The following is a 24945-nucleotide window of genomic DNA, read 5'->3' on the forward strand; positions in this document are numbered from 1 at the left end:
AGTGCTTATTTGCTTCATCAACAATTTCAGAACATGGTGAGAGTGGCTGTCCGCCCCCTCCTCTTACATGCTCAGGAGGACATGGATTTTGCTTGGATTAGTCTTGCTCATCGTTTGCAGGCTGTTATTCAAGATTATGGACGGAGTTACATGGGAAACTTCAGGCTTAAGCTGAAATGGGCCCAATCTCACAAGCAACAAATGGATGCAATCAGCTCTTATAGGCAGCTCACCTCCTCTGAACAGGATTCTTGTGCTTATGCTGTTCATATCATCCATCAAAATGATCTTCACAAATTAAAGAAATGGCAAATCCGAGCTCGCATGAAACCCTTTTTGGATAAAGGCTGCTCCTCCAAAGCTTTCTTTAAAAGCCTGCATGCGGATAGGCGAAAGGAGGATGTTTGCAGGATCAGGCAAGATGATGGCACCTGGACCACTTCCAAATCAGAATTGGAATCACAATGCTCTCGTCATTTCCAGCATCTCTTTTCTCCTCAGCCTGATCATTCGATGCAAGTGAATGCAGCCAGGTCTCAATTTCTTATGCATGTTCAGCCTATACTGTCTCGGGAACAGGCTCATGCATTGGAGCAGTCCTTTATGCTTCATGAACTGGATGATGCTTTGAGTCATTTACGTAAAGGCAGCTCTCCTAGTTGGGATGGATTGACTGTTGAATTTTTCCGTGCATTTTGGGGTGATCTCAAAAACACTCTTCTTCTTATGATCAATCGTGCTTGGGCAGAACAATCTCTTCCTCTTTCTTGGAAACATGGCCTTGTCAAATTGATCCCCCAAAAAAGGTTGTGTGAGACAATGGCTGATTGGCGGCCCATATCTCTTATGCCAGTCATTTACAAACTCATTGCCAAAATCATTGTCCTCAGGGTTCGATTTATCTTGCAAGCAAGACTTCATCCCAGGCAGTATGGGTTTGTTCCCAGAAGGCAGATTACTGACAATATTTCCAATGCTTTGCTTGCAATTGAGTATGCCAAATATTCCAAACAAGATGTTCTCATTCTGCAAGTGGACATTGCAAAAGCATTTGATACTGTCTATTGGGATTTTATTTCTCAGACCATGCATAAATTGGGATTTGGCCCTCGGCTGGTCCATATTATTTACTGGCTCTACTCCCATGTCATTGTGCAGTGTTTGCTTGGTGATGGGTTGTCAAGAACCTGGACTATGACCTGCTCAGTGAGACAGGGTTGCCCTCTTAGTTCGCTACTGTATGCTATTGCTACTCATCCGTTATTGTTGCATATGGACCATCTTGCAGACACAGGGCACCTTCATGGATTGCAAATTTCAGGAGCACAGCCATTTCTTGGCCATTTCTTGCATAGGCATATGCTGATGGTTCATATTTCATGCCCAGGAATTCTCAAAGTGACCTCTCTCATTTGATGCAGACTCTGAATGATTTCGGCATAGCTGCTGGACTGCATATTAACTTTCAGAAGTCAAATCTTCTAGCATTGAAAGAAGCTGATTGGCATGCACTTCTCTGGCCAGGCCACATTATTTCATCCCATACCATTGTGAGGCATTTAGGGTATCCCATTGGCTGGAATATTACCCCTCAACAACAGCTTAAATGGGTGCTTCAAAAGATTAACAAGAAGCTGGAATATTGGCATTTGTCCACTTGGCCTCTACATGTTCGACTTCGGATAGTGCAGTCCATCATTATGGCATATGTGCAATTTTGCTTGCCTCTTCTTCCATGGTCTATCAAGCAGTTGGCTTCCTATATGTCCCAGGCTATGGAGATATTTTGGAAAAGCAAATCTCACAAAAAGGCTTTGTGATTACTTCCCATGCAGTTTGTTTGTTCTCCTAAGACTCATGGGGGACTGAATATACTCAATCTTCAGTTTCATATGTTAGCAAGAAAGAGCACTATGATTGCTGATTTTTTCCAGCAAAAACAGCCATGGGCTATTATGTTAGCAGCTATGTGTGGAAACATGACGTCCCATGCATATGGGCATTGGATTACAGATCACTGGGAAGCAGTCATGACCTCTTTTCAGGGGAAAATTCCTGGTTGTCCTGTTTCTACTGCTTTTATTCACGATTGGAAGAAAATTCTTTCTTATGCTAAATGGTCAGGTGCTTCTTCCCATCATGGTAATTCTATTCGCTTGGAAAGCATCCATTGGAGCAAGGTGTTTGAATCGCCTCTTGCTTTATAGGCACCTATTAAAGCATATAATATTATGAAATTGGGCATAAGAATTGTCAGAGACGTTGTGGACCAACATGGTTATGTGCTTTCATTTCCACAAGCTTGTAGGACATTTTGCATCATTGCCAACTGCTACCATGATGTCATTCCCTACCGGCTGTAGAGAGGTATACCAATCCTTCCGACTGGTCATGTGACGTGATGCACCACTGTCAATGATCCAAGGTTCATCCGCAGGTACATGAACTACCTCCGTGCAAATCTCCTCAATTGCTATGAACAGCTCTACTGGTACTACCTGCGCACTTGAGGAGATTTGCATGGAGGTAGTTCAGATGTTTAGATGCTTCTCATCTCAGATGTCTCCTTTCCTCCTTTTCTTTCACTGGGCTCGTTTCTGGCTACTATGGACCATTTGGACACAGAGATTGCATTCTAGGATGAAACAACAGTTTCCTCAGGCATATGCCTTCTTCAGAATGTCCCTCAAGCAATCTTTATATGATAGTTATGCTGCAAAGGACTTGGATGCTACTAGTCTTGAAGTGTTTTCTGACTGTTTTTGAGTTCTTCCATTAGGCTCCTTTTGGAGTCTAATGCCATGTACATTGATTTCATGATAATAATATAGCTACTGGTTTCACAAAAAAAAAGTGTGCGTGTGTGTGTGTGTGTGACATCTTCTTATAGTTTATGAATAGTAGCGATCTCACTTTGGGGCAGCAATGAATGTACATTCTTCTAAATGAGTTTTTCTTTTACAAAAAAAAAAGAGTGTGTGTGTGTGTGTGTTTGTGACAACTGGTTTTCACCACACACAAAAAAGTATGTGTGTGTTTGTGTGTATAGATGCATTACAGGGAAATTCGGAGTTTTTCCATTTGTCAAAAGTGTTTCGAAATCCTTTAGCTTGTATTTTATTTCGTCTAAAGGATTATCTATGGTGGACTCCTTTATGGTTAATCTGGCAAGGCTGTCCTCTTGTTGTAGTTAACCCTCAAGTTGGGCTGGGGGGGTCGGCCCAACTTTGACACAATCCCAGCACTCCTGAAACCTCTGATCTGCAAGCAAACACAAGAACACACCAACATGAGGAAACTGAGCAGGCTGCTCACCACCCAACCATGACATCTACAAGATGTGATCCCGAATCAAGAGATGTCCCCTCCGAGCCACGAGTTGAGCTACTGGCACGAACTCCCAACCAGATCCTAACCAGCCTGGTGTCCCATACCACCAGGTGGCGCTGTGAAGCCTGGGATCTACTGCTAGGCCTTGGGCTATGCTATGATGCAGGCGCGCGTCCGCGACTCAATCCAGGATCAGACCTAGCACCTGGGAACGAGACTTGCTCCCATCGGCTCACTGAGAACTGAACCTCTGAGCCCCTTATATAGACTCGGGCCCCAAGCGCCAAAAATAGCGAAGACCTCTAATTGGTTCGTACCCCTTGCCACTCAACCCGAGAATCAAGCCTGCCTAGCTCTAAGCCTCCCCAGGCTACCTGAGCTAGTCTTGTGTACCCAGTACACGTTGGATACCAATCCGTGCACATGACATACTTCCCCTCGTCTAAGAACTCACTCCTGAGTTCACTAAAAAACCTGGGAATGTCCTCTAGAGGTTCTGTAATGTCTCCCATGTTGCATCCTCCTGAACACGATCCTTCCACTTGATCTTGTATTCTGTGATAGTTCTATTACGAATCTGTCTTTCATGAAATTCAAGAATACACTCAGGTTCGTGTGGAATAAAAGTCAAATCTGTAACTTCCATTATTTCTTGAGGAGAAACAAGTTGATCATCTGCACCCAATACTTCTTTCAGTCTATTGACATGAAATACTGGATGTACTTTAACATCAGGAGGCAATTCTAGTCGATATGCAGCTGGTCCAATTCTTTTAATGACCTTGAATGGACCACAGTATCTGGGGGATAACTTCGGAACCAAACCAGTACTTAGGCTCTTGGATTCCTTGGGAATTCACAAATATACCATCGTTCCTTCAAAGAACTCTCTAGGTGAACGATGTCTATAAGCATAAAATCTGGCCTGATCTTGGGCACTTCTAATAGACTCCTTGGTAAACTGTAACATTTCCTGCATGTCTTGCAAGAAGGTCTTTGCCGCATCATTTTGGATTCCCTTTAATCCAACCATAACTGGTGACTTAGGTTGAAACCCGTACATAAGCATAAAAGGACAGTAACCAGTACTCGAATGCTTTGCACTGTTATAAGCAAATTCTATCATAGGTAGATAATCTTCCCATGGAGACTGTGTCTTAGAAACATATGCCCGAAGCATATCTTCAACCAATTGGTTGACCTTCTCTGTACTACCATTAGTTTGTGCATGATCTGAGGAACTCATACTTAGAGTAGTTTCTAACTTCTCAAAAACAAGTGTCCAAAAGTTACTTGTAAACTTGGAGTCCTTGTCACTGACTATGTCGGAGGGCAAACCATACAGCTTAAACAAGTGGTCCACAAACTCGTGAGGCAAACCATACAGCTTAAACAAGTGGTCCACAAACTCGTGAGCTAGGTGAACAACTGAAATAGTTGTTCTAGTAGGTAAGAATCTAGCCAGTTTTGTCAGACGGTCGACTATGACCCAAATGGAGTCATGACCCTTGCGCGTTCGAGGCAAACCAGTAATAAAATTCATGGAAATACTTTCCCGTTTATTACCTGGAATTTGCAATGGCTGTAATAAACCTGCGCTTCTAAGGCGTTCTGCCTTAGTAACCTGACAAACCCGGCAACCTACCACATAGTTTTTAATAACTGCACGCATCTTAGGCCAATAAAAGGTATGCTTCACAAGAGATAGAGTCCGATGTGTACCCGGATGTCCAGCACTAGGAGCATCATGACTCTCCCAGAGAATCTTAGATCGAAGTTCCAGAACATCTGGCACATAAATCTTTCCATTCCGGAACAGCAAGCCGTTCCTAATCATCCACTGACCTCCCGCCGCCTGTACCGTAGGGGGCACAATCCCTGAGTCTTATGGAGCTCCCATCTTGGACTTTCTACCAATAAGAACTGAAATGACTATCAGTTGCGCAAAGCCCTCTCAAGGATTGAAATAGATTTGAGGATATTTTCATAAATAACATAGCATTTACAAACTTGACTCAACTTAAGGCATCCGCCACACTATTCAATGAACCCTTGCGATAACGTATTTCAAAATCAAAATCTTGCATTAATTCTGTCCATCTAGCTTTCCGTCCCCTCAATTCAGACCCATCACACAGATACTTGATTGACTGATGATCGGTCAATACAAGAAACTTCGAACCATACAAGTAGTGTCTCCAAACCTTCAGGGCATACACTACTGCATAGAGTTTTTTTTCTAGTGTGGGCCAACGATATTGGGTGTCGTCCAGCTTCTTACTCTCAAAAGCTACAGGTCTGCCCTCTTGGAATAAAGCTGCCCCAATCGCAAAATCACTCGCATCGGCCTCTAAAACATAAGGCCGGATAGGATCGGGTAATGCAAGAACGGGTGCTTCCTTGATAGAAAACTTCAAGGTTTCAAAAGCCTTGTTCAATGCATCATTCCAAGAGATCGGTTGGGTAGACCTGCGTCCACGACCTTTGAATGTTTGTCAGGGGTGCCGTGATGTGTGAATAATCACGCACAGACTTCCGTAGAAATACCGTAAATCCTAGGAAAGAACGAAGTTGTTTCACAGTCTGAGGGATAGGCCATTCTAAAACCTTCTGGATACGATCCAGATCAATGCTGATACCTTCAGAAGAAATCTTGTGTCCTAAGTAAATGATCTCCTTCATAAAGAAGTCACATTTACTCATCTTGGCATAGAGCTTATGCTGCCTTAGAATAACTAAGACAATCCGGAGGTATCCTATGTAATCCTCTAGCGTTCGGCTATATACCAAGATGTCATCTAAGAACACTACAACGAATTTGCCCAGAAAATCTTTTAACAAATCGTTCATCATTTGCTGGAAGTTGGTAGGAGCATTGGTCAAACCAAAAGGTAATACAAGAAACTCGTAGTGGCCATACCTAGTTCGGAATGCGGTTCTATCTATGTGTTTAGCATAGATACGGATTTGGTGATATCCCGTATGCAAATCAATCTTAGTGAAATACTTCGCTCCGGCCAAACGGTCTATTAGATCATCGGAACGAGGTAGAGGGTATCGATTCTTAATTGTTACTTTATTCAATTGTTTATAATCTATACACATTCTCCATGTAGTATCTTTCTTCTTTCTTAAGAGGACATGTGCTCCCCAAGGTGATTTACTTGGGATAATATAGCCCATATTCAAATAATCATGTAGCTGTGAAGCTAACTCATCCTCCTCAAGCTGGCTCATCCTATAAGGTGGAACACTAATAGGTTGAGCCCCAGGTACTAAGTCTATGCGATGATCTACTGCTCGTTCTGGAGGTAAAACTTCCGGCAGTTGAGCAGGGAATACATCCATGAAATCATCTAACAACGTTCTTAATTCATGGTGTTCAAACACACTTAAATCATTCTTATTATTAACAGAGACAACAAATGAAGAAAGCGGAATCAAAACACACTGATAGACATCATAATGAGAAGTGTTTAATATATTCCAGAGCTGCATCACATATACAATAGGTCCTTGAGAAGAGGGAATGTTATCACACTGAATACAAAATTGGGTGTCCTTATCCTAAAAAGAAAGAGTATGGTCCTTCCATCCAATCCGAATATCGTGGGTTTTAAACCACTCTGTTTCGATTAACAAGTCCACATGCTCCAAGTGTGACATAGCATGTAAGAGCCGCTGTGTAATCTTGAATCCGGATAGAAAGCGCTTCAATCTTGCGATCCCAAAATTGCTTCTCAGCTAGAAGCTGCACCTCATAGGTGTGATCGCTAGGTATCGTGGACAGCCCCATCTTTTGCACATGTTTGTAATTAACAAAGTTGTGAGAGCTGCCCGGGTCAAAGAGAATGTGAACTCTTTGGTCCCTAACTTCTCCATAAACTCGGAAAAGTTCATGGGAACCAAATAATGAAGTATTAAAAGTGCAATTACATGAAAGTGGGCAGGTAATGACATTTACAGAAATACTTGTCATCGAAACTTGATTAGCTCCCTTAGCTTTGGTACCCGGACCCGCCTGGAGCTTCAGTCCCGGCGCTTACTTCTGGTTCTTGCGCTTAGGACAACCATTCTTAGTGTGGCCCCGCTCCTCGCAGAAGAAGCAACGTCCTTCCTTCTTTAGCTTCAAGGTACGAAGGAAATCGGCACGACCATTCTTCGCCTGAGTCAAATGTTCCTTGGAGGCGTTGTCAATAGACTTCGACTCCCGGGTACTAGTGGTAGACTGGAAAAAAAGAAACTTCCTCTTGTTCTTCCCACCCGTGTCGGCAACTGTGGTTCCCTTTGCATTGGCCATGGTATTATCATAAATGCGCGCGTAATTCATGGCCTCTTGCAACGTGGTACACTTGTTGTTCTTGATCTGTAACTTGTACGAGTCAGGCAAACCATCCACAAAGAAACCTAACAAGGTCACTGGATCCATCTTTGTAGCTCTGGTCTGCAAATCGCGAAACCTCTGAAGATAAACCTCAAAAGTCAAATTCAGCTTGGACATATCGAGGGCTTTGAGCTTGCCTACGATATCATAATCTTCCTCCTCCTTCAGAAACTCTTTCCTGAAGACCCCTTGGAATTCTATCCCTATTGCAGGCTTGGGTTGGAGTTCCTTCCACCACAATAAAGCCTTTCTTGACATAAACCCGGCTGCAAGCTGTATTTTCTTGTCATCTGGATAAGGGTGAAATTGGAAGTGTACTTGCCACTTGTGCAACCAAGTGTCAACAACCTCCTTGGTACGAGACTTTGGTCTCCGGAGAAAGGATTTGGAGTGATGTTCAGACCTAACACTGAAGCCATGGCATCCACATGCGTGAGCGCCTGAACAGTGCTAGTCAAAAGTGTGAGTGTAGTCTGAATCCCTTGGAGTTGCTGTGTCAACCCCGTTTGATTTGTGTTAACCTGCTCAAACTTTCCATCAAGAATAGTGGTGAATTCATTGAAGGCTTTTTTCGTAATCAGATCATCGTAGAGACCCTGGTCATCCTCCACATGGTAGTTCATATCTTGGTCTCCCATCGCAAGCTCAGGATCTATAGAATCAGCCATAAAGGATGTGGAGTGAAGGAGCTCGGAAGGCCAAAGGGAAAGGAGAGAGAGTCGTGAGGAAAGGAGGGGGCAGCAGAGAAAACGGAATCTCGAAGCAGGCAGCAAACAATGATCTGCTTGGAGATTTCGTTAGAGGGGAGAGCGTTGAAGCAGAGGAGCAGCAAGGTGGCGAGTAAAGATAGTTATGGGATACATGCAATGATTTAGTACCATCCTTCTTCCCGCCAGGTTGGATTGAAAACCTCTCCACTTTTCTAGCTTTGTGCTGAACCTGTTAAGCACCCAATCCCATCGATCCTTCATTGACACCTCAAAGCCCATGGGTATTCCATGCAGTCTGAAAACAGTGCCTTTTTGGATCAGTTGACAACCCAAATGATCCAGCTCATCTTGAGCTTTTCCACTGCGCGTGCAATAACCTGTTTTGCTATGATTGATGAGTGAGCCAAAAGCTAAACAATAAGTTTCCAGGCATTCCATAACTTCTCTCACGTCACGTGTGGAGTTTCTAAGAATAAGATTGGTGTCGTCCGCAAATTGCTGCATCACCATCTGCTTATCATTAGGCAACTCAATTCCTTTTAATGAGCCCTCAGAAGTTTTTTCTATGAGCAAGCAGCCCAACAAGTCCGCAGCTATAGCATATAGTAGAGGGGCGATGGGGCAACCTTGCCTAATGGATCTTTTCAACTGAAAAGGAGAAGACATCTCACCATTGATGCACACCTTGGCTGAGGCATTGGAAAGCAATAATTTGATCGCGGCGATGAAATTAGGTCCCAGACCCATGTCTTTCATGGATTGTAAAAGAAAATTCCAATCAAGCCTATCATAGGCTTTATCAAATTCTATTTTGATGAAGCAAATGTCTTGCCTAAACTCCCTAGCGCGCTCACAGCCCTCCCAAATATTAACAATGGCCTCTAGGAGGTGTCTCCATTTTATGATTCCCTTCTGTTCCTGTAAAATCCATCTGTCCATCTTGTGCTGGATTCTTAGTGCGAGTGCCTTGGCAAAGATTTTGTAACTGCAGTTAAGCATCGTCAGAGGTCTCCAGTTCTTTATTAAATCTTTTCTTCCGTCCTTTGGAATAAGTTGAACTATTCCACTGTTTAGGTGATTAGGGAGAGAGGAGGTGGAGATACTTTCCTGCCATACCTCCAGAAGTCTGGGGCCTATCCACTCCCAAAAGACCTTGTAGAATTCAACGGGTAAGCTGTCTTCTCTAGGGGTTTTGCCGTCTTTCATGGCCATCATTGCTTCCTTAAGTTCACCCAGGGTAAGAGGAGCTTCCAAGCTCTGATGGTCAAGACCTGTGACAACCCTTTGTCTTGTGGCGTGGCATCTATCTGCATCATTTTTTACGAAAGATTCTTAAAGTGTTCGCAAATGTAATCTCTGTTCTCAGTATCCGATTGTGCCCAACTATTTGGACTGACTTCTAAGGAGTGGAATTTCCTCTAACATTCTCTTTCTGCGTATAATCTTGAAAGTTTTTTTGGTGGGCCTATCAAGCTTACTAGCCCACCATCTTCTGGTGTATAGTTTGGCTGATGAATATCTTATGCTTTCCAGTCTGGCTAATTCGCTCTTAGTGAGACGAAGCTTGACGTGCGCTTGCATGTCACTGTTACGTGCCTGGGCTTCAAGAGCGTCGAATCTCTTTTGGACAGTGGCTATTCTCTGACGTCGGACTTTATCTCTAAGCTTTCTAGCCTGCGTGAGAACTTCCTGCGTTTTAAGGACATTCCTAATCCAAAAGTCAGCTGCTGACTCATCAATGAGTCTAGGAGCAATCCAAAGCTCCTTCACTTTATCTTGATCAGCCTTAAACCAGGATGGGGCTCTTGTACCTGACTCAAAGTCACACTGAAGGAAAAGTGGTTTGTGATCAAAGAATGCAAAAGTGGATTAGATTGTACTTTTTAAATTAGAAGTATCTTGGAGGAGAGTTTGAGAAAGATAGGCTCTGTCTAAACGTGCTTCTCTCCTTGTGGTCCCAATCTGCCTGTTGGACCAAGTGAAATCTCCCACACCAATCGTGTCAACCAAATGGAGAGAATCTTTGAGGTCGCTCCAAGAGCGCAGTTCAGATCCTCTCATAGTCACATGAAAACGTGTTTCGACGTTTCGTCATGAAACATTTCGAAACACGACGAAACACTCAGGATGAAACACTGTTTCGCTCAAATCTTGAAATATTTTTTAAAACAGTTTTTTTCCATTTTTTCAATGATTCAATGTTCATATATCTAGATTCTAGAATACATATGCTTTTCAATCCTTAAAGATTGATTTATTTGAAGTTGAAAGCTGAAATAAATTTGAAGAATGTGTTGGTGTTTTATATATCCTTTTTGGGTGTCTTGACTTATATTCCTCTTTGTTAACTCTAAACTTGAGTATAACATATCTTAGTAGCCAATAGCCTTGAATATATATATTATCATTTCGAAACCTATCCGTTTCGTCTGACAACATGAAACGAAACGATACGAAACAAAACCTGTCGAAACGGCGAAACAGACGAAACATCTCTTGTGACTATGGATCCTCTTAAGGTATTACCTTTGCCCAGCCATTTGTCAGTACTTTTTTCAACCATGTTAAAGTCTCCTATCAGCACAACATCGTCCTCGAGATTGGATAAGGACTACCAAGTAGTGCACCTCTCACGACAGCTAGTAGGTGCATAAACTGAAACTAACGAGAAAGAAATGCCCTTGAGTAGGCATTTCAAAAGAGTCCATCAGTTGTCAGTGTCAACAACCACATCTAGGACACTCTGAGAGTAATGAGACAGAATTCCAATTGCACACCCCCCTCTACCTTCCTCATGGAGAGAGAAGGTTAGGGTGTGAGGAAATGATGCTCAAATGAAGACATGACAAAGACTCTCATTCATTCATCAAGTATGACAAGACAAGTGAAGTACAAGCCTTATGTAGGCTACTCACTTACACTCTAGCACCTAGTGCATATGGGATAAGTCCCATGATGACATGTGGCACTCACACACATAAACTAGTACTAGATCACCTAGTACTACACACTAACACTTCACACCAACACACTCTTTGACTATGATATCTCCAACACTTCCCTTCAGAGCAAAGAGGTGTGAGACCCAACATGCAACAGTAGACCGATCCCCCCTCCACCGCAATACTACAAAGAGCAATCCAATTGCCACCTGTTTTCTTCCAGCACCTATCTTGGAAAGTGAAATATAACATTTGGCGGGACATGTGGTACTTGGTTGTCCTTACATACATGGCATTGAAACAGATCACCCTTTTCTTCACGTGACCTACTTCCCCAATTCACTCCAAGCAATCCCTCAAGGGCATTCTCATGTAGGCACTTACATGACCACATGGTTTTTGTTCTGTGCATTTGGATATTCTGAAAACAAGAAGCAAAAATGTGCAGAGGCATAAACCAAGACAACCTTACCCATTTAGAGCCAAATGTAAACTTCATGGCCATGTCCAATTATCCAACACCTCCCATGTGATAGTGACTTCTCAGTCACCTTGCGACCGGCAAGGGCAAACCATCACTCGTCATCCTCCTTACTCTAAACTGGGTGGTTAATACCATCAACCAAAGTAAAATACAATACAATCATTTTTGGGGGACAACCTAGGACAGAGGACCTCTTATTGACTCTGCAAGCATTCATTTTAGAGGGACTACTCAAGATAGAGAACCTTTAACTCAAACATAATTCATTTTATGCAATAGCAAGGGCAGAGAACCCATGATCCCGAAGTAGCTACCACACAAGAGTGTGCACATCCTGATGCGAAGAGAATTGTTGGTGAAGAACCAGGCGAGGCTGCCCTCGAATGATGTGTCGATGAAGGCCATAGGAGCAACTACCAAGGGACATAATGTCATGACTCTCAATGTGCCGATCGGAGAGTCACCGAATGCGAAGAAGAGCCTCGGAGGCTCCAAAATGTAAACCCTGATCAAAACGCAGCAAGATTACACCTCGAAATGAAGCAGGATAGCTCCACAGTGAAAATCGGCTCGCTAGAACAGCTCTAAATGCTTCAGAGCTCTTGTAGATGTTTGTAGCAGATAGGCGGCGGCTGTAAATGCTCTAAAATACATACAGCAGGGCCCAAAGTCCAAAGGCAGTTGCTGTAGGTGCTCCAAAGCGCACACAACACTTAGCAAATGCTCCGAAATGCAGAGGCTGATGAATTAGAGGCTAGGAGCAGCCCCGAAAGTGCTCTGTCAAAGGTGGTTCTGCAGCAGCAACCCTAGAACAACTTGAAAATGCAAGCAGCAGCTCCAAAACTGGTCGAAAATGCCTCCAAAAGTGATGAAAATGTGCAGCCAATGCCCTGCGGGTGGTCGCCTCTTCTACAACAGCCTGCAAACCCTTAAAACGGCAATGAAACAGCTCCAAGATGGCTTGAATAGCCACACGTGTAGGTGTGCCTTGAACAGTGTGCCGACCAGCAAGCTAGGAGGCCGCCAAGGGAGATAGAGCACTCAAGAACAACTCCAAGAGATCCGAAGGGTGGCAGTAGAAACTAAACGAAATGAAGTGGCTATGGAGGAGGCGAAAACAGTAGGTAATGGCTGCAAGAGAAGGCAAAATAGAGGCGAAAATGAGGCGGCTGCAAGAAGGAGGAAGCTGAAGCAGAATTAGGGTTAGGGCAAGGGTGACGAATTAGGGTTAGGGCAAGGGTGATGTGGCAGCTATGGAAGGTGGCTTTGATACCATGTTAGACACATGGTGAAGGGAGAGAGAGAGAGAGAAGGTTAGGGTGGTGAGGAAATGATGCTCAAATGAAGACATGACAAAGGCTCTCATTCATTCATCAAGTATGACAAGACAAGTGAAGTATAAGCCTTATGTATGCTACTCACTCACACTCTAGCACTAGTGCATATGGGATAAGTCCCATGATGACAGGAGCTTTTTCGAGGACAGCAGTTCCTCTACACGTGGCACTCACACACATAAACTAGTACTAGATCACCTAGTACTACATACTAACACTTCACACCAACACACTCTTTGACTATGATATCTCCAACATTATCCTGCACAGTTGTTATATAATGCCATCTTTTGATGTTGTAGTTGCATGTCTCATTTTTGGGAAGTGCCTTTTGTAATATAACACAAATAGAAATTCACCCAAAAAAAGTATGTGTAGATAAATTATTATTTTGGATCAAGTCTACTTGTTATAGATGTGGCTTTTGTCTCAATGTCAGAAACACTTGACAACATTTTTTACGGGGGGAGAGGGTGTGCACGCGTGCGCATGTCCGTTTGTGGTGTAGGCAAATCATTATTCTAGGCAAAGCCTACCAGTTGTAGATGTGGCTTTGTCAATCAACACCTCAATGCCTGAAACATCCGACAACTTTTTGGCAATCCTCACAATGGACAGCTTAGCCCTTCTTTTTTAGCTGTTCTCTCTTTAATTTCTAGGCAATATTTTATTTTGGTAATTCTTTTTCTATGAAGGAAATTCCTTAAGATGTCTTGCTCTGTAGGTAAAGAACTTGCTTACAACTCGCCCTGAGGAGGAGATGCCTGTGAGACAACATGCTACAATACGGAAGATCCCCAGGTTTTTACCAACATATTTTGGTGATCTTTTATTCCAGAGTTTACTGAATCAATGACAATATTCTTAGCTCTATATTTTGCTTAAAATGTTGGGATTGCTGGTGCCGATTATATTCTAAAATGGCTCTCTCTCTCTCTATATATATATGTGTGTGTGTGTGTGTGTGTGTGTGCGCACGCGCGTGTGTGTATGCATGCATGTGTGTCTGGACTAATGGTGGGGGTGTGTGTGCGCACGCGCATGCGGGTGTGTGTGAATTTTTACAAAGCAACAATCTAAAACTGGAGGATGTTGTGCTTGATCCTCCTCCAGTTTAATCTTGTAACTTTTTACTTGGCTGCCTCATGACTTTTGCTCTGAGGCTTTACTACTTATTGATGGGTTTTTACCTCTTCTTGGGGTTTCTCACACATAAATAAAAGATTTCACTAAAAAAGTGTGCATATAGTTTGGAAATCCAATCCACGAGATAGAGAGGTGATGCAACCAAGAATTCAAATCAACTCTTATATTAAGAACCGGATAGGACAGGATGACCAGCAGCTCACCATTACTATGTTTGTTGCTGCATACAATGATATTGGAACTCACGACTCTTCTAAGAACCCTACGAACTTGAGCGGCTGCTTTACGACCTCTACTGACATTAAAACTTTTAGAAAACCCGAACAAAGAGAAGAATCTTCAGGCGACTGCTGCCTTTGTAGAAGGATCCAGAGAAATATACCTTTGTAAGACTAGAATAAATTCAATCACAAATTTAGATTTGTGTTGTTCTAAAGTGAAAATTTTAGTTATTGGGGCTTCTGCACCCGCGTAAGATATTTCGATATAGTTGAACAGATGATCACCACTTGGACAAAAATTTAAAGAATTTGCATGTCCGCTAAGGTGATAGAAAAATATACCTTTGTAAGACTATAATATGTAAAAATGTAGAATTTTTTTTGGCACTGTTGGGGCTTTTGCACCTGCGTAAGATATTTCCATATAGTTGAAAGCTAATCACCACTTGGACGAAAATTCAAAGAATTTGCATGTCCGCTAAGGTGATAGAGAAATAATCCTTTGTAAGACTAGAATAAACCCAATCGCACAAATTCAGATTTTTGTTCTTCTAAAGTGAGAAATTTTTTTAGCTGTTGGGGCTTTTGCAACCGCGTAAGATATTTCGATATAGTTGAACAACTGATCACCACAAGCTGTTGGGGCTTCTACACCCGATTAAGCTCACTATCAATATTATATGAGTGTTTTGATCTCAAATTTGGTGTACATACTCTTATATTTTTAATCTTTCAAATGACCAAACTTGTGGTCCAAAATAATTTTGGGACCCTTGCAAATGAAGTTATGTAAAAACGTCAGTATGGAAAAATGTACCCACGCGTGCTATATCTCTGTGTAGATTTCGACGTCCAAACTGCATGTACATGTTAATTGTATTTCGGGATGCTCAAAGAGGGTTCAATCTTATCGGATGCTTTAAAATCCTAACAATTAGGTGTGCCAGATAGTTTGGATGTGTCCAAGACCAAGTAAGACACTTGGTGGACTTCTTGACTTATGTCAAGGATTTGCGACCACATTGATGTTGGTGGCCATGGGCAGCCAACCATTACAGCTTTGAGCAGCTGGTCACTTTATTGTTGCACGAAGAGCAAAGCGTGCTAATTGGAATGCCTCCTTTGCTACCTATCATAAGGGTTATGCAAAAACAATAAAGCCTTGTAGGAAACCCAAGCACAATTATGGTAGCACTTCGGATGCCAACAGGAATGAATGCCGAAATTGTATAGAATTAGATAAGAAGAAGAAACAGTCTAGCCTTGCAGTTATTGATGCTTCATCTGTTCATGACAAGGATGAATCAGCCAATGTTGCTCATCATGATTGGGCCTTTATCATTACATGCCAGCACAATCCTTCTATTCTTGATTCATGTATGGCAGTTTCTGGTGCATTCAACGCTTGGTATTTCGACACTGGTGCTTTTAAGCACATGACTTCTTGCAAGAAGTTGTTTCTTTCTTTGGGTTCGTAGATAGACCTTAGGTTCTAGAGTATGGCATTTTGTCAGGGTTAGAGATTTTTAAGGGGCCACATGATGTTTCAAGCCCCCACATACATCCATCATGGATGAACGGGATGGTTGCCACATGACACCATTCTATTGGTCGGTCTCGTGTGGCCTTGCCATGTGTCACACATACATTCACTGTATGGGTGCTCATTTTTTCAGTCTCATATCCTTCATAGAAGTTAATAAACTTTTTCTTGAACAGCCAATTAGATGCAAACATTGCATCTAGTGCATGCGTTTAGTGCATTTTGGTTGGCTACACTGTCTTAGTGTGCTGAAGCTTTGACTTCCATGAGAAGCCAGTGCGAACCTTCTCAAGAAGGTTCTCCCTTCTCACCTCACCACCTCCTTAGTTGGTTTTCTTTATTTGGAGTTCATTGTGCATTTGCAGTTCAGTCGCTGCATTTTCAGTTGTATGCTTTCATCCTAGCGAATGTTGTCATTTCAGTTTGCAGCAATCCACATGTGTGCATCAATTCCTACCTGTATGTGGAGGGCACTGCAGTCTAGCAGGCCTCCATTCTTGTTTTCTTTTAAAGAGTCATGTTCTTACAGCCAGTGAGCTGGAAGAAAGATTGGCTGAATGAGAAGCCATTTGCCAATTTGGAATGGAGGGCCAACTTGAAGCTTGTAAGTGGACAATCTGCTGGCTGCAAGACCTTGAAAGGGAACTAAAAATCTAGAGGTAGGAGAGGGTGAGGGAGAGTGAAGTGTGGAGACGGAGTGGAAAGGGAGGAAGGGGAGGAAAAAGGTGAGGCGGAGAGGGTTGGAGAGGATAGGATGAATGGAGCAGTCGTAAAGACAATTGTACAAGTGTACAAAATGCAAGGAGGGGGGGGCGGGGGGGGGTCGAGGAGGGAGGGGGCAAGGTGGATAACTGAGTTGCTTGCAATTTAGAGAAGTCATGAAACTTAAAGCAATTTTAACATCCGATAGCCAAAAGGACATTATTGGAGAGAAAAGCGGAAGATTCACCAGTCACCCCATTTTTCCAGAGAAAATGTCAGTTTGGAAAGTTCAAGCATAGTGACATCACCCCTAATATGTGCATACATCGGTTCTCTAGCAAATGTGGACAAAAAAGGACTAATGAAGATTTGGAGTGTGAGATGTGTGAATTGACGATTAACAAAGAGAACCCTTGTAAGCTTAACAATGACAAAAACAGCTCTCCCTTAGTGATTAAGTCCTCATAGATCAGTGAGTACCATTTCTTAGCCACAAGCTACCGTCTGCCCTTGTGAAGGTTGTTTTGCAATTATTGTCAAGTATGTCATACCCCCTTTAAAAAAAAAAAAAGTGATCTTGTATTATGTATGACCGAAATACAAATGTGTGGCAAGAAGGTATTTCTCCTTGGAAGCACCACTATCACACAGAATGGTGATGCAATGTCATCGGGATGGGAAGTGGATAGATAGATTGTAAAGGATGAAGGAGTACAATCGTTGTGTGCTCATATGTGGAAGAAGTGGGAGTTTTGAGGACAAATTTGGCAAGGGGTATCAATGCTAGTGCATATTACATGTTGGCATACTGAGATATCAATGGGTGGTCTCTAAAAGGTATATTACTGTCAAGCGAAATGCACATTTGGTAGCTATACATTTGGGTACAATTAGTTGCAGTGGCAAGGTAGTAGCCTTAGGGGTCCCAAGGATTGGATTTCCATTTTCTAGTACTGAAATTGAAAGTGACCTTGGTGGGTGATCCGAACCAAAGGTAGCAGAAATTTACCATATTGAGTTGTGATAAGGAGTATCATGGTTACTAAGTTGGATAATCTGAGAAATCATCACTAGGATAGTATGAAGGCTATTTGTTTGGGAAGATCATCTAAGTCGCACTCAAAGACCAGCCATGATAGTTTATATGCAACCGGAATTTGAAATATTTAATGCCATTTTTTATACATGTAGGCATTCATGCTGCTCGTCACATGCTCCCAAATTTGTCCTATTGTCAGATTATATTTCTATATACATGTTTATCATTGCGCATGTCATGGCATTCCTAGCCACGTGTAGTGTATGTGCTGTGCTTGTGAAATTTTTGCTGAGTTTTTGCATGTTTTGCGTTGCTCTCAATGGTAATGTTGAATTGCAAAGACAGACCATGGATTGCTTTGTTTCGAAGCTCAATTTTTTCTTGGGAGTGTCTCTTGTGATGATGTTGTTCCACCTAACAATGGCATGTAAGATTGAAATGTTTGGCATGAGTTCTGGAAGCAAGCTCTCTCCATCTTTGCTATTGTTGTTTAACTGTTTTAGGATAGTGCTATATGCGATTTCTTAATCATCACTTTTGAAATGTTTCTGCTGCATGAAGGGTTGAAGAAAACATGCCACTGTATGATATCTTAAACGAGTTTCAGAAAGGACACAGCCACATGGCAGCAGTTGTAAAATATAGTAAAGACAAGGTGGATGCTATTAACAGGAGCAAAGAACTGAAGAACCAGGTAGACAGAAGATTGAGTAGCTCAAGACAAAAGAGGAGAACTTCTGAGGCTAAAGTTATGCAAGGTGTGCTGGAGTTTTCAATGGCTTTCTGGAAAGAAATCTTGTTCAAGCTTGCTTGGATTTTTGGGTTTACTTTTGGATTATGCCCTTGGGATCTCTCTTAATCAAGCCCTGGTATGCTTGAGAGTGCAACTTGAGGTCAAACATGAACATGGTTGATTCTAAGCTTGATTCTAAGCTTGTTTGGGATCTGTGATGATCTACAATTTTGAGCTATCAATGTGAAATTCACATTTTTTACTGTAAATTCACTTGTTTTCCAAAGAACTCTGTCCATGGCTTGTGGTGGATTGATTGTGTTAGGATACTCCTTTTTTTTCAGTAAATCAATTGCAAACATTTATTTTATTTATAAACCTTTGTAGAGAGTTGTTTTGATCAAATTATGCATGCAGGAGCAGGCACGTCCATGACTGTAGCATTGGACATCCCTGAAGAACAGAATTTGGCTGAACCTGGAAATTTAATATTGGTGAAACGGAATCCTCTGAGTGGGTCAGGTCTTTCTATTTCAAGAAAAGATAATGATGGGACACCAGAAAATATGAGTCAAAGAGGAGGTAGAAAATGGGAGCGCACAGGTCAAGGTGATATTCTGGACATAGGTCAAGAATCTCTTCCAAGATTTCCTCAAGATGAGGAGGTTGTGGGGATTATCACAATGGAAGATGTCATAGAGGAACTCTTACAGGTATAAATTTGTATGGCATCGTCCACCTGTTAGCTATGAGAAATTGAGAGCAATTTTGCATGGTGTATACATGTTTTTATTTAAGGAATGTGCATATATGCTCCATCCTCTGATGTTTCCTTTGCACTTTTCTTTGTCTTTTTTACAATCTTCGTTAATTATATGGATCACAATGGCTTGCATGTCAACATTTTATGACTCCTGAGGCAAAATGGAGAGATTGATGCAGGAAATGGTATTTTTAAATGTCATTTGTCACAATGCATCTTCAGTAGTTGTGTGTTAGAATTATTTAGGTTGGAAGTGCAGAGTAGATTTCTTTTAAAAGAAAGGTGTGTAAGGACAAAATATGAGTGAAGGTGGTCTATCAGCTTCTCTTAGAAAGGGAACATAATGTAAACTAATGGGGGTGTAAGGCCAAAATAGTAGTGCGTCTAAGGACAAAATAAAAGGGTCATAGGTGGTTATGTTACCTTCTCGTAGAAGTCATAAGGGAACAGAAAACATTCTGCCAAAAATAATGAGAAATAAGAGGGAAATATGCCGAGGCTAGAAGAGAGTTTCATGCCTCAGGATTTAGCCCTCTTCTATGGTGATTAGGGTTCACTTACCATGCATGCTTACACGGATTGTGACTGGGCAGGTTGTTCTGACACCAAAGTGTCACATACCAGCAATTGTTTTTTGCTTGGCACTTCATGTATCTCTTGGCTCAGCGAGAAGCAACCAACAGCTGCTACATCTAGCTGTGAGGCTGAGTACAGGGCAGCCTTCACTGCTACAGTAGAGAGTGTCTGGCTTCGACAGTTACTTACAGATCTTGGTATTTACCAAACATCCTCCACTATGGTCTACACTAACAGCTAGAGTGCTTTGGCCATTGCACGTAATCCAATGTTTCATGCACGTACCAAGCACATTGAAGTTCACTATCATTATGTTCGAGAGCGGTTGTCAGTAGGAGACAGAGAGTTGTCCTACCTTCCCACAGAGGACAACATAGCAGATATGTTTACAAAGGCACTTCCTCATCCAAAGTTCGAAGTCTTCCGACAGGGTTCCCTTTGTTACATGATCTGACATACCTTGTACATTCATAGGTGGCTATATCCTTTTGGATGAACATGTGCCACCATGACTAGAAAATACCAGGTATTCTGTGACATTTCCAGAATACTTCAGCCCATACCATGGAGGGGGGTTTGTAGGCCATCTTCTCCCAGTTCTAGTGATGCCCTATGGGCCTTGGTATGTGCTTTGTAGGCATAGTTATAGGCACTTAGTGTTTTAGTGCCTTTTATGCCACATAGGACATTTAGTCCTATGTGACACGTAGGACACTTAGTCCTAGGGTCTACCTTCAAGTACTATGTACTTTTCATTTTATCTAATCTAGTTGACGTAACAGTCCATCTCCTTGGACTCTTGTACTTGCTCTTTTGCTCATCGCCCCTACATACTTGCCATACGAGTTGGTCAGATCTGCATAATAGGGCTGCATCAGTAGCTGAAACAAAGATAAGAGCCAAGAGCAGTATTGGGGACTGATTGGAAATCTATCCTTCAACAAAAGAGATGACCTTGCGATCTACGAAATCAGAGGGTCTTTTTCATCATGGCTTCATCAAAAAAGGGATCCAAAAAAATAGTCACAAGAGAAGGGGCAATTATATCTTGAGTAAACAACGGGGAGAGCTGTCACAATGATGCAGCCCTTTACATGCGACAGCCCCTAAGTCTGATTGATAATGGGGCTATGATGGCAAGCACTCCAAAGGCCCCATGGTGAGTTAATTCGTTCACTATTAGGTGGCTACTAGCCTCTGAGATATCTGAAGACTCTCTTCACTGCCTGCCAATGTTGTGAACTGGGCATGTGCATGAAGCTGCTGAGCTGAGATACTGCATACTGTAAGTCAGGTCTGGTGTGACATAAGTAAATGAGACATCCAACAGCTTGCTGATAAAGAGTGATATCACATGGTGGGCTCCCATCATGAGCTGAAAATTTGAAGCTAGGGTCCACTGGTGTAGAGATTGGCTTGCAATCCTCAAACTGAAAACGATTAAGGAGCTGTCCAATATACTTGGACTGTGTCATCATGATACCCCCCTCAACATGAGCAAACTGAATGCCCAAATAATAGTGTAGTTGTCGCTTGTCTGACATTTCAAAAGCCTGATGCAAATCAGCCTTGAAAGCTGCAATATGTTGAGTATCTGGGCCCATGATTAGCATATCATCCACATATAAAACCAGCACTAAAAAATCAAATCCACTCGCACAGACATAAAGAGTGGGCTCTGTGGGGCTATTCTGAAAACCAAGGGATAGTAAGTGTGCATGAATTTTTGCATACCATGCCCTGGGTGCCTGCTTCAAACCATAAAGGGCTTTTCTAAGCCGGCATACCTTGTTTTCAGAATTAACAACCTCAAAGCTAGGAGGTTGTGTCACATAAACTTCTTCTTGCAGATCCCCATGAAGAAAAGCAGTCTTGATGTCAAGCTGGTGCACTTGCCAATGGTGATGGGCTGCAATGGCGATGACACATCTAATAGTAGTAATCCTAGATGTAGGAGCAAAGGTCTCCTCAAAGTCAATGCCTTGTTGTTGGGCATACCCCTTTGCAACAAGACGGGCTTTATGTCAATCTATGCTGCCATTAGGTTTCCTTTTTAAATTGTAGACCCACCGGGTACCAATGGCATGCTTGCCGGGAGGGAGATCTACTAATTCCCATGTGTCATTTTTGGCAATGGATTGTAACTCAGCTCTCATTGCATTCATCCACTCTTTGCTGTCAAAAACATCTTTATGGCACAAAGGCTCTTCATTGCAAGTTGTAGCAAAGAGTGCAAACTCAAGAAAGTGACCATGCATCTGTCTATTCCCTGATCTTGTCCGGGCAGCAAAAGGTTGATCTTGTTTGTTGTCCCTCAATGTATCAAGAAGCCATCTGGGAACTTGCCTTTGCTGTCTATTGACAGCTCTTTCTTCAATCACTGCATCATGAATAGTGGGATCATTTTGTACTGGAAGAGAAACCTGCAAATCAGCATGGGGTACTAGCTGATCATTGCTTGTTGGAGGGCTTGCAGGAGGCTCATGTTGCTCATCAAAGCCCCCCTCTGAGGAAGGCAGACGTAACCAAGAGTCAAAGGCATCAAGCATGTCAACTTCTGGCTTAGCTTTGCAGTCCACAAGAGGAGAAGCCGAATGTTCAGCAAAGATTACATCTCTATTGACAATAATCTTCCCAGTATTTGGTTGGTATAACCTATACCCTCTGCTCTTCTGGCTGTAACCAATAAATATGCATTTGATTGCCTTGTCATCAAGCTTATGTCTCAGCTGAGATGGTACATGAACATATGCGAGAGACCGAAAAACTCTCATGTGTGAAAGTGAAGGCTTCCTGCCTTTCCATGCTTCATAAGGTGTAATAGTCTTCAATGCCCTTGTAGGTGATCTATTCAGCACATAGTTGGCACACATCACTGCATCAAGCCAAAATTTATTAGGCAAGGACTTGGCCTTAAGCATGCATCTGGCCATCTCCATAGTGGACGTGTTCTTCCTTTCAGGAACAGGATTATGCTGAGGAGTGTAAGGAGTAGTGCATGAGTGAACAATGCCCCGTGAAGACAAAAATGCATCAAACTCTTTTGACATATACTCTCCCTCCCTATCTGTGTTGAGGGTGACAAGCTTGCATCCTAATTCATTCTCAACCATATTCAGCCACCTCTGAAAGCATGAGAACACTTAAGATTTGGCTTTTAAAGCATATACCCAGCAATATCTTGTGAAGTCATCAATGAGAGTCATGAAATATTTGTACCCCCCAATGGCATTTGTCCTCATTGGGCCACAGACATCACTGTGCACTAGCTGCAATTTCCTTTGTGAGAGTTTTGGACAATTCTTTTGAAAAGGAAACCGATGCATCTTACCCAAAAGACAACCCTCACACACATGTTTGGAAACTGTGTGAATTTGAGGTACATCATTTGCCATGTCCTGTGAATGTAACTTGGCAAGAGCTCTATAATTGAGATGATCCATTCTCTCATGCCAAAGATGAGTTTTAGCAAGCTGTGAATCTGAAATAGCAAATGCTTCAATAGAGAGTGCAGCTGAGTGATCATCAAGGTGATAAAGCCCCTTTTTCAAAGTGCCAGTGAGAACTATGGCATTGTCATCACGAAGATCATATACTAGGCATTAACTTGGGAGGGATCAAAGGAGCAATGGACAGCCCATGCCCAATCATCATGGAGAGCATGTGCATGTGAGGCATTTGCTGGCTCATGGGATTCAATTGCATGCGAGGCATTAACTATCAATCCTACTTTCTTTTTCTCCGAAGCAATGTGCTTCCTGCATTCTGAAATTTCATGCCCAGGCTTGCGACAATAGTTGCATCTTTTCTTCTTTGACTTATTTGCTGTATTTTTAGATGCATTGAAGGAATTACCACTGTTCGGCCCATATTTAGGCTTGCCCATAGGCTTGGAAGCCTTGCCTCTTCCTGTCTGCTATGAAGCAAATGCATGATCAGGAATAATAGCTTGTCTATTAGCACGACTTTTCTCTTCTTGCAAAAGCAAAGTGACTAGCTGATCAAAAGAGTAGTGGTCTGGATTACCCATGGCTACTAATCGAAGGGTTGTAGCAAACCCTTGGTATGTATCTGGCAGTCCATTCAATGTGGTACTGACAAGCTGAGAATTTGGCACCACCTCATCAATGTTGGCAAGTTGTTCCATGAGGTCCGTGACCTTTGTCAAGTATGCATCCATAGAGTCACCTTCATTCGTACTAACTTCTTGCAATTGCCTTCTTAAATATGCAACACGTGCCTCATTGCGAATATGATAAAGAGAAGCTAATTTGTCCCAAGCATCCTTTGCTGTCCTGCAAGACCGGATGTGTGGAATAATGATTCTCTTGCATGATAAAGCAATAGAGGAATGTGCATTTGCATCTCTTGCATCCCATCTTGATTGTTCCTGAGTTGGAGGACAGCAGCAGGGGTGCTAGAGGATAAGGCATGAGGAGGAGTACCCTCTGCAGAGGGACCAGCAGTAGGGGCAGCCACTGTAGCATTGGCTGGCCTCGGATCAATCCCAAAAACAATATCCAAAAATGCCTTGCAACAAGAATATGTTTCATGAGATAAGACCACATCGGATAGTTGGTGCCATCCAACTTATCATTTTCATGAAGAATGCCAAATAGATCATGATTGTTGCCAACCATTGTAAATGGGATACCCTTAAAAGAAGAGACCTGTTAACACACAAGCCTCAAGGCTATCACTGCAAAGAGCTGGCTGTCCAAAAATGACAGCAAATGTGTGCAAGTAAATGTTTCTGCAAATTTTCAGCCCAGATCAAAGGGCAAATGCAAATTTGACCCAAATGTGACTGTGTCAGGCAATGTTCACTGCAAAAACAGCAAATCTGGCAAAAGCCCCAAGTTTAATGAGGGCAAATATGCCAAAAATAGGGCAAATCGATGAAAACCCCAAATTTTGCTGAGATTTTTGCAAACGTGACCCAATGTATTGCATCAACAGCTTAACAAACCATAGAACATCAAGAGAGATAACAAGACAAGTTAGCTCTCTCCTTGGAAGGGGAATATTCCTTGGG

At 42.4% G+C, this 24945-nt stretch overlaps 1 protein-coding gene across 2 annotated transcripts in view; it reads left to right on the top strand.

The window, feature by feature from the left end:
* The window catches only part of LOC147888056 (DUF21 domain-containing protein At2g14520-like), a 104044-nt gene that overhangs the window by 55788 nt on the left and 23311 nt on the right, over positions 1–24945 (top strand). For both annotated transcript variants that reach the window (XM_087393414.1, XM_087393415.1), the window contains exons 8-10: positions 13912–13988; positions 18400–18596; positions 18989–19284. In XM_087393414.1, coding sequence (XP_087249540.1) covers positions 13912–13988; positions 18400–18596; positions 18989–19284 — 570 coding nt within the window. The remainder of the gene's footprint in view (positions 1–13911; positions 13989–18399; positions 18597–18988; positions 19285–24945) is intronic.

This window comes from Dipteris shenzhenensis, chromosome 22 (assembly GCF_047967505.1).
Source record: "Dipteris shenzhenensis isolate YYH24624 ecotype China chromosome 22, Dip_SZ_1.0, whole genome shotgun sequence".
Taxonomy (NCBI): Eukaryota; Viridiplantae; Streptophyta; class Polypodiopsida; order Gleicheniales; family Dipteridaceae; genus Dipteris; species Dipteris shenzhenensis.